Source organism: Drosophila willistoni, chromosome 3R (genome assembly GCF_018902025.1).
Source record: "Drosophila willistoni isolate 14030-0811.24 chromosome 3R, UCI_dwil_1.1, whole genome shotgun sequence".
Taxonomy (NCBI): domain Eukaryota; kingdom Metazoa; phylum Arthropoda; class Insecta; order Diptera; family Drosophilidae; genus Drosophila; species Drosophila willistoni.
Window position 1 is genome coordinate 31,551,502 of NC_061086.1, and position 15,923 is coordinate 31,567,424.

At 39.8% G+C, this 15,923-nt stretch overlaps 3 protein-coding genes across 3 annotated transcripts; 1 reads left to right on the forward strand and 2 right to left on the reverse strand.

The window, feature by feature from the left end:
* Positions 1-2,823: 2,823 nt before the first annotated feature.
* On the reverse strand, positions 2,824-6,185 carry LOC6649491 (protein hairless). The gene is made up of 6 exons (XM_047011872.1): positions 5,945-6,185; positions 5,697-5,870; positions 4,798-5,633; positions 4,446-4,650; positions 2,919-4,349; positions 2,824-2,852 (listed from the first exon to the last, which is right to left on the reverse strand). The coding sequence occupies exons 1-6, from the start codon at positions 6,183-6,185 to the stop codon at positions 2,824-2,826; spliced, it is 2,916 nt and encodes a 971-aa protein (XP_046867828.1).
* Positions 6,186-8,585: 2,400 nt separating this feature from the next.
* On the reverse strand, positions 8,586-11,357 carry LOC6649492. The gene is made up of 5 exons (XM_002072148.4): positions 11,155-11,357; positions 10,759-11,045; positions 9,611-10,690; positions 9,324-9,544; positions 8,586-9,254 (listed from the first exon to the last, which is right to left on the reverse strand). The coding sequence occupies exons 1-5, from the start codon at positions 11,164-11,166 to the stop codon at positions 9,058-9,060; spliced, it is 1,797 nt and encodes a 598-aa protein (XP_002072184.1). The 5' UTR covers positions 11,167-11,357; the 3' UTR covers positions 8,586-9,057.
* A 797-nt stretch (positions 11,358-12,154) lies between these two features.
* Positions 12,155-15,605, forward strand: LOC6649493 (meckelin). The gene is made up of 8 exons (XM_002072149.4): positions 12,155-12,374; positions 12,461-13,211; positions 13,272-13,494; positions 13,559-14,736; positions 14,801-14,966; positions 15,024-15,111; positions 15,171-15,334; positions 15,399-15,605. The coding sequence occupies exons 1-8, from the start codon at positions 12,155-12,157 to the stop codon at positions 15,477-15,479; spliced, it is 2,871 nt and encodes a 956-aa protein (XP_002072185.3). The 3' UTR covers positions 15,480-15,605.
* The last annotated feature ends 318 nt before the right edge of the window (positions 15,606-15,923 follow it).

A 15,923-nucleotide genomic window follows, 5' to 3' on the forward strand; every position in this document is an offset into this window, starting at 1 on the left:
ATATCTATACTATTCATTTATACATATATATATATATATATATTAAAAAAAAAACGATTGTATACACTGAAATTGAAACAACAAAATAAATATACATTATGTGCTTCTAAGTTTACACTAGACTGTATGCGACTCGAAATTATTGTGTTTTAATTTTGAAATGTCTCACCTTTCACAGAAAATCTGCTTAAGGAAATATTTACCTGAATTAATGGACTCGTCATCCTACTCAGTTTAAGTCAGAAATCACTGGAAAACCGATAAATCTCAAGAGAAAAGATTTAAACTCCACACAATTACATTTAGTATAAAGTTTTTATTTGACATCAAGTATTCAGTTTCAGTTTTATGTATACATATATATTTATATATATAATATATATATATAAAATATAATAATTGTTTTCTTGTTTTGTTTAAAATTAGTTTTGTTTCCGATTTAATTACATCATATCCACATATAAAAACCCAAATGTGTATCCTTTTGGTAGAGGAGACTCATTGCTGTCGCCTCTAGCCGAGGATGCTTTTTCAGGCGCTTTGAACCAAACTTCTCTCTATGATGATTTTTAATGATGAACCAATGAACGAATAAAAAAAATATAACCTCGTACATAGTACTGTTCATAAAAGTAATGATAATGTGTAATAGAGCCTAGACGCCTAACTAGCTAGCTAATCAGTAGTAGTAGTAGTAGTTGTTTTTGTTGTTGTTGTATTAGGTAGGTGGTAGTAAAAACCGTATGGAATTTTCATGGAAATTTAATTTGGATTTGTCGTTTTCTTTAACAGGAGTGGATTAGCTTACTAAAACAAGGATTAACAGCATATTGTGCAAACATTTTAAACATGTTTCGGTCTTGACCTCTTATGGAATCGTTTAAAATCTTTTCATATAAAAATAGTTTATATTAAATATATATTGGTTATATTTCTCGCTTTCGATTTGTTGTGTAAAAATACTGTATTTACAAACATTACAATTACTCACTTAGATTTTAACATCTGTTCAATATATAGTCATTTGATTTATGTAATTATGTTGTATATGTATGTATATATATATATATATATATATATATCTATATATATATGTATGTATATAAATAATTTAGAAAATATGAGAAACCGCGCTTGTTTTGTTTTCTTTTTTGTTTTTGTCTTTTTCTACGCTTAGGAATATGTTTCATTTTGTTTAAACTTCTTCTCAAATTTGTATTAGTTAGGGATTTACTGTAAATATTTGTTCATATTTTTGTATATATACAAATCATTTTTTGTACATTTGAATTTTAGTTTTTGTAAATATTGCATTGACAACTGAATTTTGTATTAAGTACAGCTATACAAGCAGTTCGATCAAACGAATGACTACGACTTAGAATGTTGATAAGACCTGTGTCTATACTATAATTAGATAGTTCAAGATTGGGTCACCATTAAGCAAAAGATTAAACATAATTACTTTTTACTCATTTTGCACAAATGTCGAACTTAAAAATTATAGTAGATTTTTAACTTTTGACTTTATAGATTACAAATATTGTTCTCAATTTTAAATTGTGCAATAAATGTTACACTTAACAATTAGAAATTGAGAACAAGACTGTAATCACTTATGAAAATAAACTTCTTCTTCTGTATGCTATTGTAAATTCCAAATTGCAATGTGCTTTTGCAATTTTGTAATTGTTAAGTTGCAAGTCTTAAAATTAGCATATAACAAATCGGAATTTAAAACTAATAATGTAACACTCATCTTTATCAGTTATTTATGGAGTACATACATATATCCTATATATCCTCCAACCACTGATATAGAGAGTGGAGTTGTTTAAGTTTTGCGACTACTTATATGATCTACTTAATACAAAATGTTGTCAATTTTTTCAGCATTTGGATATCTATTTGTTTAGGTTACTCCAAAATTGGTGTACTCATGTATTTTTTGTTTTTAGAATAGTTTGTGTAAATATTTTACGAATGCTTTTATTGGCTTTATATTTTATTTTGTGGTACATATGTATTTCTTTTCTTTTTTTTTCATTTGTTATCCCTGGTATTCTGTTCATTTTTGTTTCAAGGCACACGCATTTAATAAAAATATTTTTATCGTTTTTTTTTTGTTTTTAGTTTTCTTGTTTAAAATATTTACCTGCGCGGTGATCTAGTTTCTTTATTTTACGCTTTTCATTTGTTTTTTGTTTTTGTATTTGTTTTTTTCTAAAAAAAAATCAGGTTCAGTCTGTTTCAAGGAAATGTTTTTGTTTTTTTGATGAAATAAAACGTAATTTTTCTTTGAGATTCTTTAAGACGTGCAAGTTTTGTTTTATACATCCTATAGAAAATAATGTTAAATTATATATGTTTACTTTCTCGCTTAGAATAAAATTCTTTTGCATATTGAATATGTGTTTTAAACTGCATTTCTCATTTCTGTTATGATGGATTTTGTTGCTTTGCCATGGTTCTTCCATCCCTCAATTGGATTGGATTGTATAAATAGATTTGGAACGTGGTTTTCTTTTCTTTTCTTTTTTTTTTTTTTTTTGATTTCCTCATATAGTTAAAAATTTCTGTCTTAATTCGAGCAACCTAACTAAGCTTAATATTTAAAACAATTAGGTTACAACTAAATTATTAAACTAAACTTAGCAAACAGCATTCTATGTGTAGTTCTTTTTTTTTGTTGTTGTTTTTTGTTTTGTTTTTCAATGTCATCCTTATGCACTACTAGTACTTAACTCAAGGGTTGACCCAGACACTGGGGCAGCTGGAGAGCGCGCGTGCGTATGGATTTGTTGGTATGTGTGTGTGTGTGTCTCAGTGCTTTGACAGATTCAGTGGTAAGTCTGAACAAAAGATAAAAGATTCAATATATATATATATATTTATCGTATGAGAAGGGAAACACTCACCTGAACTTGGTTCATTCCTAAGATTACTATTATGAAACATTGCAGATGACGTGCCAACGCCGGATGCAACCGTAGATGAGGCGGATGCACTGGAGCTGGCCGGCGAAGTGGAGGCGGTGCGATGACTGGTCGCTGCAGACATTGGTTGGTCGGTACTACTATCAGTCAGTTTTGGCGTGGTCGTCATATGAGCCAGTGCCGTTGGATGCGCCAAATGTGGATGTGTATGGGGATTGGGTGTAGGGTGTTGCCCGAAAGCAGCGGCGGCGGCAGCAGCAGCTGCTGCGGCAGCCACAGCAGCAGCCCCGACCCCATTATAGGCGAACGCATGGGCATAGGGTGAGGACGGTGATAGTCTTGAGGCGGCTGCTGCTGCTGCTGCTGCCACTTGGCTCGATGATGCCTGATGGGAATGAGGAGGAGGCGGCGGTGGGGGCACTAACAATGATGCTCCGGCACCAGTTTGGTAATGATGCATCCACAGCGGATTGTGTCGAATGGCCGCCAAAGTGGATATATAAGGATGATACAGAGATGGCGAAACCACCGAGGGAATATACGCTGCTGCAGCTGCTGCGGTGGCGGCGGCTACGGCAGCACTGCTACTGCTGGCCGCCGCCGACACTGACTGCTGTTGGCTTGGGCTGCTATTAACCGCCGAAGTGGGACCCCCGGTGCCATTAACTTGGGGTGGTGGCGGATACATGTAGTAGTGGAGCGGTGATCCCGCCGCAGGTGAGCTCCGATTCAGATGCATATGTCGCCGATCCGGTGGTGATACGCTACGCTCGCCCGGTGAGGAGCAGCTGTTGCTGCCAGCGTTGGGCGAGGCGAACTCGCGGCGTATTGATGCAGTCTTTTTGGGTACAGTGCGAGGAGTGGTGGCTGGCGAGGCCGTTGAAGAGCGAGCCGGCGATAGATCCCGTGAGTTCGACGACGACGACGACGGGACTCCGTGTGGAATGTGCGACGTGCTACTCGACGCAGTGGACGGTCTGGGCGATGCGCCAGAACCAGTTGTAGCATAAGGAGCGTAAAAAGAATGCGGGTGCGCATAGTCCAGAGGCAGCGGCGACCCAGCGGCTGCTGTGTATGGTGGCGATCGTTTTTTCGTGGCACCATGAGAGGGTGACTTACCCCCACCTCCGCCTCCCGAACCATTGCTGCCGACACCCATATCAGGAGATTTGGGAGAACCCAAGAGCGCACGCGGATAGCTTGCTGAATTGGTTCCATATAATGAATGCGAATTATGTTGATGATGTTGATGATGATGATGATGATGCACATTGCTAATTATAGCGGCCGGATGATCGCCATTCCCCTTGGTTGAACCAGTGGAGGCAGAAGAGCTGCTGCTGCTGCCGCCCAATAGTGAATGAATACTGTAAGAGCTATTCAATCGTGTGGGCTGCTGTTGCTGTTGCGCCGCTGTTGTTGCATTTGTTGTTGTCGTTGGTGTGCTCGGCGTAGTTTTTGCCTGTGGTGGAGCCAAATTAATTGGCGCTGATTTGCTTGATGGGGCACATGCCTTGGCCCTACTCCGTTTACCACCGACACCGCCAATAACTCCACCAGCACTTGAACCGCTGGCGCTGCCATTATTTGCACATCCATTATCTTCCAGTGACACTTTCTCGAATTCGCGTAAAATGCGTTTCCTTGGCGACACATGCTGATGATGATAGTCGACTAGACGACTGGCTGCCGATGCCGATGATGGCGGAGAAACCTAAAAGCAATAAGATTCGATATGAATAATAATATATTTACATCTTTGCGGACTCTATGTTGTCATGGTGAGATGAAGGTTAATAAAAAAGGATACAGTCGAAATGAATGCAAATAATTTAAAATCAATTCTATTCTGAGATCCTACCTTGTGCGTCAAGGAGTGACTTAGACTACTGATGGCTCCGCCAGAATTGCGCTCGGTTGATGTTGCCAGCGATGCCATTACCGCTGATGTCTTGGACAATTGCTCTAAACGTGCTGGCACCCCATCGATTAGTTTCTGTATGATGTTATTGAGCTTGGCTCTGGGTTTCCGCTTTTTAAGTCTTATTAGATCTGTCGTTGGTGCTTTACTCTTTGTATCGCCATTCAGTTCGGCGGCAGTCGTTCCATTGACAGCAGGTGTTTCAGCTGCTGATGCAGAGGCAGTTGCAGGGGCAGGGGCAGGGGCAGCACCACCACCACCAGCATCTGTAGATACATCCTCATCCTCGCTAGTATTCATTTTCTCTGCTTTACAAGTTATTGAGTCAATGGCTTCTGTTGTTTGGCTTGGAGCTGTATCCTTTAACTCTGTTTGGGAATCCTCCTCTTTGATCGCTTCTGGTTCGTCCGATTTAATCTCATCATCAGCAGCAATTGCTTCAGAGTGCGCTGGAGCTGTTTCTGCTTTAACTTTCGTATCCTCTCCTCCATGGGTCTCCGTTTCCGTCTGTTCGGGCTTAAGCGTCTCATCGCCATTTTCCTCCATTTTTATGCACTCAAAAATGCTTTTGTGCTCTTCCTCGCTAGCCATGGGATCATGTGGCCTCCTACGTTTACGTGATGCCAACTGGAGAGCTTTATTGCTGAGAACACTTTGCCTGGGACGATGGTAATATAGCGATAGCTCCTTCGAAATGCCACGACGTGGTCTTGACTGTTTCCAGGGCTGATCACGTTGCCAGGGCGATGACTGTATGGAACTGTTGTCATCCGAAACTGCAAAATGGAGAATGAATTTTAGTTTCCTCATAATATGTTCAAGATTTTCTTTGCACTTACAACTCAACGATGTGGAATTCTCGTTCTTTGGATACGTTGTGGTCACTGCCGATGTGGGCGTCACTGTGGCCGATGTTGCCGCTGATGGTGGACGAAATGCCTTACGCGGTACTGATACCCAACCACCTCTGTCGCTGTCCTTGGATCGAGCCAATTCCAAAATGAATTTTCCATCTAAACCAAAGCAAAGAATGATGAATAAATTGTGATTGGAAAAGCGGATAGAGCGGACTCTAGTGATGACTTACTTTTAAAGAATTGCAGCCGACCCCCATAATTAGAGTTGGTAGCACTAGTGGGCGTTGATATTGGATGCCTGCCCATATCAAAACCGCTGCCGCTGCTATTTTTGCCTGTTTTCACTGCACTCGTCTGGACATGGCTTAGATTGCTATAGTCCAATACACCGCCAATGACATCGACGGGCTTGGGAACAGACGTTGCTGAAGCTGCCGTTGCCGCCGCCACCATAGCAGCTGATGCCGCCATTGCTGCTGCTGATGATGATGATGAGCTGGTGGAGCTGGAGGCGGTGGGGCTGCTACTTTTATTGGTTTTTGTTGTTGTGGGCGTGGTTGTGCTGGTGGCATGCGGCAAAAATCCATTTGTTGTGACCAATGCAGATGCGGATGCGGATACGGATAAGGAAGATGCTGACGCTGAGGTGGACGCAGGCGGGGGTGGTGGTAATTGGAATTGGTTACCGTTTAATCCATTTTTGAGTAGAAATTTCGCTGCCGCCTCTGCTATAATGCGCTCGTTGTTGTTGTTGTTCTCGTTGTTTGTATATTGTGTGGTGTTGTTGTTGGTATTGTTGCTAGTGCTGCTGCTGCTGCTGCTGTTTTTGTTACTATTAATATTATTATTTTTATGCTCATCGGTCATTGTTGTCTATTGCTGCCTGCTGCCGCTATTACAATTTGTGACGTCATAAAGCCTTTGAAGTAAACAAACCAAAACAAAACAAAGTTATCAAGCATTTGAAATTGTACATTTTAATATATTTTTCAGTGTGTTGCATTTTTCTAATTGCCAATTGGCTTTTGCCGAGTTACATTTTCATTTATTTTGTTGTTGTAAATTCCTCGTAAGCGGCACGGTACGCATTTTGGAGCACGAAAGGGGCGCCAAGGGGACACACACAACAACAACGTCCGACGACAACTACAAACGGCGTCGCGTATCAAAATATGCCAGCTCGGCACGGTATTGGGAGGAGCGCATCTGCGGCTGCTGCTGCTTTTGCATTCTCCATTATTTTGATTCACGCATTTATCATAGTTTATTCATTCTTTTTATTCCGTTTCTCGCCCTCTCTTTTTATCTACACATTTGTCATATTTATTTATTTTTTCCCTTTTTGCATTAAACGAGAAACAAATTTTGTTTCGTTTTTAAATGTTTTCCATACACAAACACACACACACAGACGAACACAGGCACACACTCTTAAACACACACACACAAAGAGAGTCCAAAAAACCAACGACGAAGTGTGGACAAGGAGGAGATAAAATAATAGAAAAAAAAAAAACGTTCTCCAATTACCATCAGCAGCAGTTATTTTTCACATTTTTACAATAAAACACCTAAACGAAAATACCCAAAATATTGGGCAAATCGTTACGGTATCTTTGCCGAAGATTTTGCCACTAGTTTGAACCAATAAATTAATAAATAAATGCATAAAAACTTAATTTAAAAAAGGGATCAACGAGAATTCCGTTTTTTTGTTGTAGTGTGACCGAATTTTATAAGGTAGAAAATCCATAAAACTTTGTCTACGGGTTTGTTTTGTCCGCCCCCGTGCTAACAAACTGGCTCCTTAGAACTTTAAACATTTTAACTAACTTATTCGATTGTTGGCTGACCAGAATTGCCTCCTCCCTAGTATATCCTATGCTTATCCTAGAATTATCATACTAAATCACAATCACTAAATTCAAATGCACAGCGAAATATTTGTAGAGGAACTACTTTAAGCATTTCTATATCATGAAGTTATTATCGTTATCGGAACTAGTTTTTTTGCAACCGTTGGATAACTTTTAAATGAATCTCTGCCGTTAGCAAAACTGATATAAAAAGGTTGTAATTCACAGATAAATTAACTTTTGTAATAAAAATTTCCCCCAAAAAAGCAATTTTTGTTATTGTGGTTCAAATTTATCAGTTCAATTTGGCCCTGATCAATGCATTCCAATTTCAAACACTTGTTTATGTAGAATAAAGTATTTATTTTTGATAATATCTGCTATGTTTATATTTCTCAATTTTATTGTTTGTTTAATTTTTATTGCGTTTAGCTTGATAAATACTTATGGTTTTGCAAGTGTCTTTTTACTTGTTTTAATACTGTTTCCTTGCTAATAATTCGATACGGTTATTTATGATGGAATTGTAATGGAGCATATAAGTAAATACATATGTATTTTTATTATATTGGTAATGGTAATTAATTGTAATCTGTATATTGATGCGCGTAGTCGGAATACAACCCATTCTGCTGCCTTAAGTACTAACACACATTTTCAAACTCCGATGTGTCCACTGCTAAATCTGAATCCTATGCCTAGACCGAACTACCATGATACGTGAATACATCTATAATGTAAAATATATGTATACATACATTTAAATATATATAAATAAATGTATGTATATCTATATAAAATATGCATATTTAATTATATCATATTCATAATATTTCATGCGCTTTTGATATGAGTGAGAAGTCCTCCAAATTTGTGGGCGCGAAAATATATATATTTATATAAGAGTGGAGCTAAGATGGAGAGTTTTAAGAAAGTTTATAGTAAATATTGCACAAAGAATGATCATTTTTGTTTTTGCAGTTCTCACAACTAAATAGCACACAAATTACGTGAGTTAATTTAAGAAAAGAATTTTGTATTGCGCTGCTTTCAAAACATAATTTAAATATCACAGACGTTTTGCCAATTTCATTAACTAAAGCATGTCACTCTTCTTGTTTAGTCAATTTTGTTTGTTGCCAACGAACTCAAGATGAAAATGAGCAATTAAATCAAATGTAAAAAGGAAACACTTCTAATAAGTTGATAGCACAAATTTCCAACAGGATTTCTCTAGAGCTTATTTGCACAATCCCGGCAAATATATGTCCTAAATATGTCAGTCAAAAGTGGAAATTGAAATCAAGTCTTGTTTTAAACATGGCACATAAATTGCTAAAGAACGGAAAACAGGAGCGAAGCCTATGATGATTAACATTTATGCCAATCAATCATATACGAATGTATATATATATATATATGTTATATGTATGTAAATACTAAGTAGATCATCCAATTTAATGGATGCTTCTAATATTCATGCCCATCTAATGCAAATTGTCCACACGGCCTGATGGTAAACCTAAAGCGGCACTTAAATTTAAGCCTGCAGGAACACCCACTCCGACATTGACTGCACCAGGAACATTACCCTCGCTTTCACTTTTCCATGATGAGACGGGTATATGCGGTGCCGGCAAGCAATTCCGCAGTGTCTGCACAATCTGGATTGTGTCCATGAGAGCTACAAGAGAAGAGGTTAAAATGTGATGAATTGTTCCCTTTTTACTGGGTGTTTTGTGGTTTGACTAACTCTTTTGAAGACTCTCGCTCTGTTTGCCATACGGCTTGCACATAGACGGACGTATGTATGTCTTCATACGGGACATGTTACGCATTAATTCCGAGAATATACGCACAATTTTGTCCTGGCCACCGGTCATGGGATCTAGGCGATTCGGATCATTGGTGGCCCAGGCTCCATTGTGAAGAGCCAAAAGATCTTTATTCGATTCAATGGAATCCAGATTGGTGCTAATGGAGCAAAATATAAATTATGTGAGCCTGAAAAAGGAAAACAATTTCATTCATTGTCCTTACCGCATGGAATCTGTTACAGTTTTGTGCGGTATCTGCTCCAATGACGAAGAGTGCGAGGAAGACGATGTCGAGGACACAGATAGCGGAGATTGTGATGGCGGCGGCAATGCATGATGAACACCATGACTATGCGATTGCGAGGATGAGCCAATACCAGTTGAAGCAGACGATGTGCTTGTAGCTGATGGAGGCAATTGTGGCTGTTGTTGTTGCTGTTGTTGATTCGCTGCCACAGCAGCGGCTACCGCTTGGGACTGCATTAGGCCTTGAATTTGCAGATTAGCTGCTGCAGCAGCAACAGCCATGGGATCAAAGTGTTTGGGATCTAATTGAGCGAAAACTCGCTGTTTTTCCAAAGGACTCAGATTGCTCAATTTCTCGAGGCTTTGCTGGGCAAGAACTCGATTTTGTTGTTGGATTAGGGCGGCTGTAAGCTGTTGCTGATGCTTAGCTTGTTGTTGCTGCTGCTGTTGTTGTTGTTGTTGTTGCTGTTGTTGTTGCTGCTGCTGTTGCTGCTGCTGTTGTTGTTGCTGCTGCTGCTGTTGCTGTTGTTGTGAGAGTTGAGATTGAAGACTATTTTGTTGCTGCTTGGTTAAATGATGGACAGGTGGCATTTGTTGCATCTGCTTGGAACCACTCGATTTGGATAGATCAATCTCAACATTTGCCGATCCAGATGTTGCCGTTGATGAAACACCGCCTGCTGTTGCATTTGGCGGCAGGTGGGTGAGACGTTGAAGAAAATCAGGTGTTGTATTAACGCCGGAATACTGTTGATCCATAAAGGGCATAGGAGATATGCCCATGTGATTCTTGTAGTAGCGACATGCCGGACTGGGACACGATTGGACCACCTCAATAATAAATTCCTTTTCCATGCCAAAATGATCGCGACCAATGGTATACGACTCAATGACAGCTCTCACAGTGGCATCCACACTGAGATGGAGGCCATGTGGTCCGGACATATGCTTCAGCATGACCGCATTGGCAAAGTGTTCAAATGGCAGCACAATCTTGCCATTATCGCGCAATATGAGGCGTCCTTGCGAATCCAGAGTCAGTCGGTTAGCTAGAACCCTGCCATGACAAAAACAAAAAAAAACAAATTAGTTAATCTAATTAGTATATAATTTATAATTACTTACTGCAAATAGGCGGCACTGGGCAACATTGCATTATCCTTTAGATCGCTGAAGCACTGCAAAAGCTCAGCACTTGGATTCCATCCTTTATTCTGTAAGTAGAGCTGCAACAGCATATAGAGTTTCTCGGTGACATAGCCAACGCCGGACATTCCAGCTGACGACTGAGGCAACATATCACCACCGCCACCGCCGGGAATCGACCCTGGGCCACCTTTGGACAGTGCCGCCTTCATTGTTTCCGAGAGATCTAACTTGTAATTGTCGGGATAGAAGTGCTTGACGTGCTCCTGAAATGGCAAGAGTTGCAATTGCAATAACCTGCACTTTTGATACACACACACACACAGACACGCCCACCCATATAGAAAGTCGCAAGAAGGGCCACCCACCACTCACCAAATTATTCATTTTCAACTGAACGCGACCTGTTGTAAGATCAGCATCAGCAAATGCAAGAGCAGCAGCATCTATTTGCAGTGGCGCCAAGGAAGCATTTTGAACATGTTACCAACAATTCCAACTAGTTGTTGTCCAATTGAAAAACCAGACACAAAAACGAAAAAGAAAATTGTATGTGTCTGTCTGTCCTTGGAAAGGATTCGATTGTCCTTTCGATGTCGATAAACATCGATAGATATCGTTCTCTCTCCGCAAGGGATGGAGATGCTGCGATGAACTGGTTCAGTTTTTAACGGTTAAATTGGAAATGGTCAAATGACTTTTAAATTAAATTTAATTGGATGATGTAAATACTTATATTTAAGTTTGAGATTTTTATCACATTTTCTCATTCAAAACGTAATTAGGTAGAAAAATGTGGGTTTTAAATTGACTTTTATAAAAAAAGTTAATACCATTCACATAGCCAACGGCCATGGTAATAAAACCTCCATTAAGAAATCTCATATTGAATTTTCCTAAAATAAATAATTCTCTTAATCATTATTTTGCATCACGCGAATTCTAAATGAGCGAAGTAAATACAACCACAATGGAAAGGGCACACGATATGCTGAGGCGTAACAAGTGACGGTTCGCTTAACCCAAACCAAATGCGGTAAAAGTGGTTGACCAACACGAACAAGTGAACCACCTGCCTTGAGGTCCTTGTGCCAGCCAGCCAGCCAGCCGGCCTCACCCCACATATTATAATAATTGTACTAAATGCGTGGCTGCCGTCTATACCGGATCTTGAGGGTTGTGGGTAGCTATAGCAACTTTTGGCAAACAATAAAGGATATGGAACTGGATGGAAATTTGTTTACTTGCCTACTGTCCCCATGCCATGCCATGGCCTGACTGAGTGTTATATGCCTGCAACTGCAATCCACTTCAGGCCAAATTCAGTCAGTTGCCTATTGAGTTTTGGTGAGCTAGAATGAAAATTCGTGGAACTATGTGCTTCCCTTTAAAAACCAGATTCTTCCAATTGCTCTGGACTTTAATATTCCTGAAAATTGGCAATTGTTCAGTGACACAGCAAACGCCACATACATTTAGGTTTCAGAATCCCTCACAGTGCCTCAAAAATGACAACTACTACAATTTAAACTATTTCGATTGTATGCCCTGCAATGAGGCTGGTGATGTGGAAAAACTGCAACCCACTGCGGATAGTAAGTATATCTATTGATTAAACAAAATTCTAGGGTGCTAAGAGGTAGGGTACCCCCTTCTCCTCCTCCCTTTTTTTTCTCTGCAGAATTCTCCTGCCAATGCCCAAGTAGCCATATCTCAATCTATGAGAAGGGCAAATTATGGCCCAATTGTGATGAGATATGTTCCACATTAACTGATCGGAAGGAAAACTGCACATCCGTTTGGCTGCCACAACCCAGGCCATCGAATTCCTGCAGCTTTCGATATCTAAACTCCACTTCGGCCTATCTCAGGCAAATGCCTATTCATCCGATGATTGTAGGCATTGTGCTGACGACCAGCGTTAATCCAGATAGCAATATTAGTGACTGCCACAGCTGTGATCTCATATACAACTATCAATATCAAGGATATTGCTTGGCTAATGTCCTGCTGCGTCCATATTTGCATTATAATTCCTTTTGGCAGTCTACGACCAACTCAAAGCCGAGTTTAAATAACAACATTGCTCATAATTTTGGCGAGTTAAAATTCGTGGCTTTCTTTTGCCTGGCCCTGAGGAATACCACTGCTTGCCAGCAGCTGGCTAATCTCTGTGTACTGTCACACTTTTCACCGGATAAGCATTCACCATGTAGCCCATTTATTCTTACCCAAATGTCGGATGTTGTCATGAAATATGCCCATTCGGGAGAGCAATTACGTTCCCTGCAACCTTTTCTGTTCTACAAGAAGGGCAAAGCCACCAGAGATTTGTTATCCAAGACTCTGCAACGTAGCAATGTGCATGAGCTGCAACTATTCAGCACCACCTACAACTTGGCGGGCAGTCTAAAACGTTGGGGAACCTTTAGGTATAAAATATTTCAGAATATGTTGCATTTTATCACACAATAATTCCACAATTTCCTTAGTCTGGAGCATGTTAATCTGTGCCAACAACCAGCACCAAATCTACACTTTGGCCAAAAGCAAACGGATGTGTCCTGCCATTTGACATTGGAGGAACTTATCGATCTGGCAGGTCAACAAGGCAATGATAACTTTCTTTCGGTCTATCTAAACTTTACTAGTAATTGGCAATTTCTACTACATCAGTTGCCCGTACTCATAGAGAATCTTACGCCCGAAAATCAGGTGAGAAGGCAAATGGAAGGACTTTTGAAGGATTTTCAATGTAATATTGGCTCTTTCTTTAAAGCGAGAACAACGCGATGAATGGCAGTTGGTCAAACGTTTCCAAATGATTTCAACTGTTTCCACTAATAGTCATCAGCAGCAATCTGTTTTGAATCGCTATGAGGATGCCCACAAGTTGCAATTGTATCGATCCATACGATACATTGAGCACTTGGAACTGCACTACACTGTGGAGGAGGATCAGAGAGTGGGATTGCCTCTGATTAGAGTACGCTATCGCCTCATCGAGTTGGCTGGGGGAAATGTGTCGCTGTCGCAAAGCTTTCCCTTCCAGCTAAAACTGAGCTACGAACGCTTGCAACGCAGCTGGGATTGGTTAATATTGGAAATAGCCTTGCCCCTGCTCCTGCTGGTGGCTTTCGCTGCTGCTGTTTTCCGTTTCCAAAATATACGACGACGCCGGCAATCGGAATGCTGTCAGATTAGTAATATTTTGGAGTTTCTCCTCGAATTGGCCACCAATGTGGCGTGGGCTCTATTGGCCACAGTGCTCTTGATGCTACTGCTACAAGCTACGAGTCTACGCACCCTCAAGTTGCTCATCTACATTGCCTTCTGGTTGCAATTTCTGTATCTAAGTGTACACCTTTGGCGCTGCAGTCAACTGGAACTTTTCCTCATCGACTGGGAACGCCCACGAAGCAGTTGCGAGGGTCAGCGTCTAAACCTGGACAGTTCTTCGCTCTGCTCCAGTGTGCGCACCTTTGTGGCCGAGAGCAGTGTCTCCGCTTGGCGTGTTCTCTTCACGGCCAATGCCTGGATACGTCTTAGTGTGGCCCAAAAGTATTCCAGTTTGGTCCAAATTGTAGTAGTCATTGCTGCCTATCAGCTATGGGATCGCTACACTCACAAGGAACTGGCCTTGCGTTGCTGCCTAATCTCCGTCAGCTACCTAATTGCTTATCTCTTGCAATTGTTAACTCAACGCATGTTTGTGGGAAATCCTCTACAGAAATTCATTGATCTATGCAGTTTGGCGAATATTTCGCTTTTTACACTAAAAGAACCAGGCTTTGGCTATTATATACATGGCCGATCGCCTCATGGTTTCGCCGATACGGATATGTCTTCCATGATTCTTCAACTTCAGAGGGAAGCTCAGAATATGTGTGGTCGACGTGGCCTACTCATGGACTCTGACAAGCAGGCATATGTAATCTTGCCGCCAAGAAATCTACGGTTAGTTGAAGGATAACTATCTTGATCTGATAATCTATTTAATTTAATGTCTTATTGTTAACAGCATCTACTTGGATCGCCTGCTGTTGCCTTTCCAACGCAGTGCCCATGGCAGTATGTCCCAGACTTTACTCTATCAGAAGGATATACCCAGCATAGATGGTCAAGTCGAACGCACTTCCATAGCATATGCCAGTGTAAATCGTTTCTTTTGCGCCTTTATCGATCATGTAAGTAGTTATTTATTTATAGACTCCTTTCAGACCTAATATTTATATAATGCTTAGGCCATCAAGGACATGGACTATATTATCAAAGAAAAGTCAGTGGCGGAGAAACTCTTTAATTGTGAAATAGAAAATTATCTGACCGAAAGTATGATATGATGAAGATTCTCATAATATAAAATGTAATAATACTTGATTATTCTTCAGATAAGGGCACTTTCTATATAGATGACTCGTATAGTTTTTCTCGCCTACTTTTACTGGGCAATCATATGGATATATTTGTACTGGAAATTCTCTTATTATTGTCTCTATTTCTGTTGTCTGGCAATCTACTGATATCTGCTGCTGCCGCCTGTGGTTTTAATATGGTAAATAATCATCATTTCCTGTTTCCGGTTGTCTAATTAAATTCCACCCAATGATAATTTGCAGCTAATTCGTCACATCTTTCGTTTTTGGGTGCGTCGCAATGTTTCCCGCAAAACTCTTATCGATGAGCGTTTCCTGTTGTAGCAACGCATGGAGGAGCAATATATGCGGGATGATGGTTTCTTTGATATTTAGTTTTTATCGGTCGTTTTATTTTATATGATTCACTCGATAGTAAGTAGTAGTACATACATTTATATTAGTATTCTTTTTGTGTGTGTGTGTGTGTTTTTCTTTTAGTTACCATAAAACTTAAATGCTAGCAAAACAGATAAAATAATTTCTATAATTTCACTTTCAACATCTTGATGATTTTAGTTTGATTTGTTTTCTTTATATTTATATAATTTTTTTATTTCTAACTTGCTCGCAATAGTTTCATTTGGATAGCACACATCTATTTCATATTGGAATATATATATTTATATATATCGACTTTTAATTATAATTTCTTTCGATTCTATTTCATTTTGTATGTGGCATCATCAATAGGAGTAGCAGCAAATATTTTACTTTTGTTGACTTATG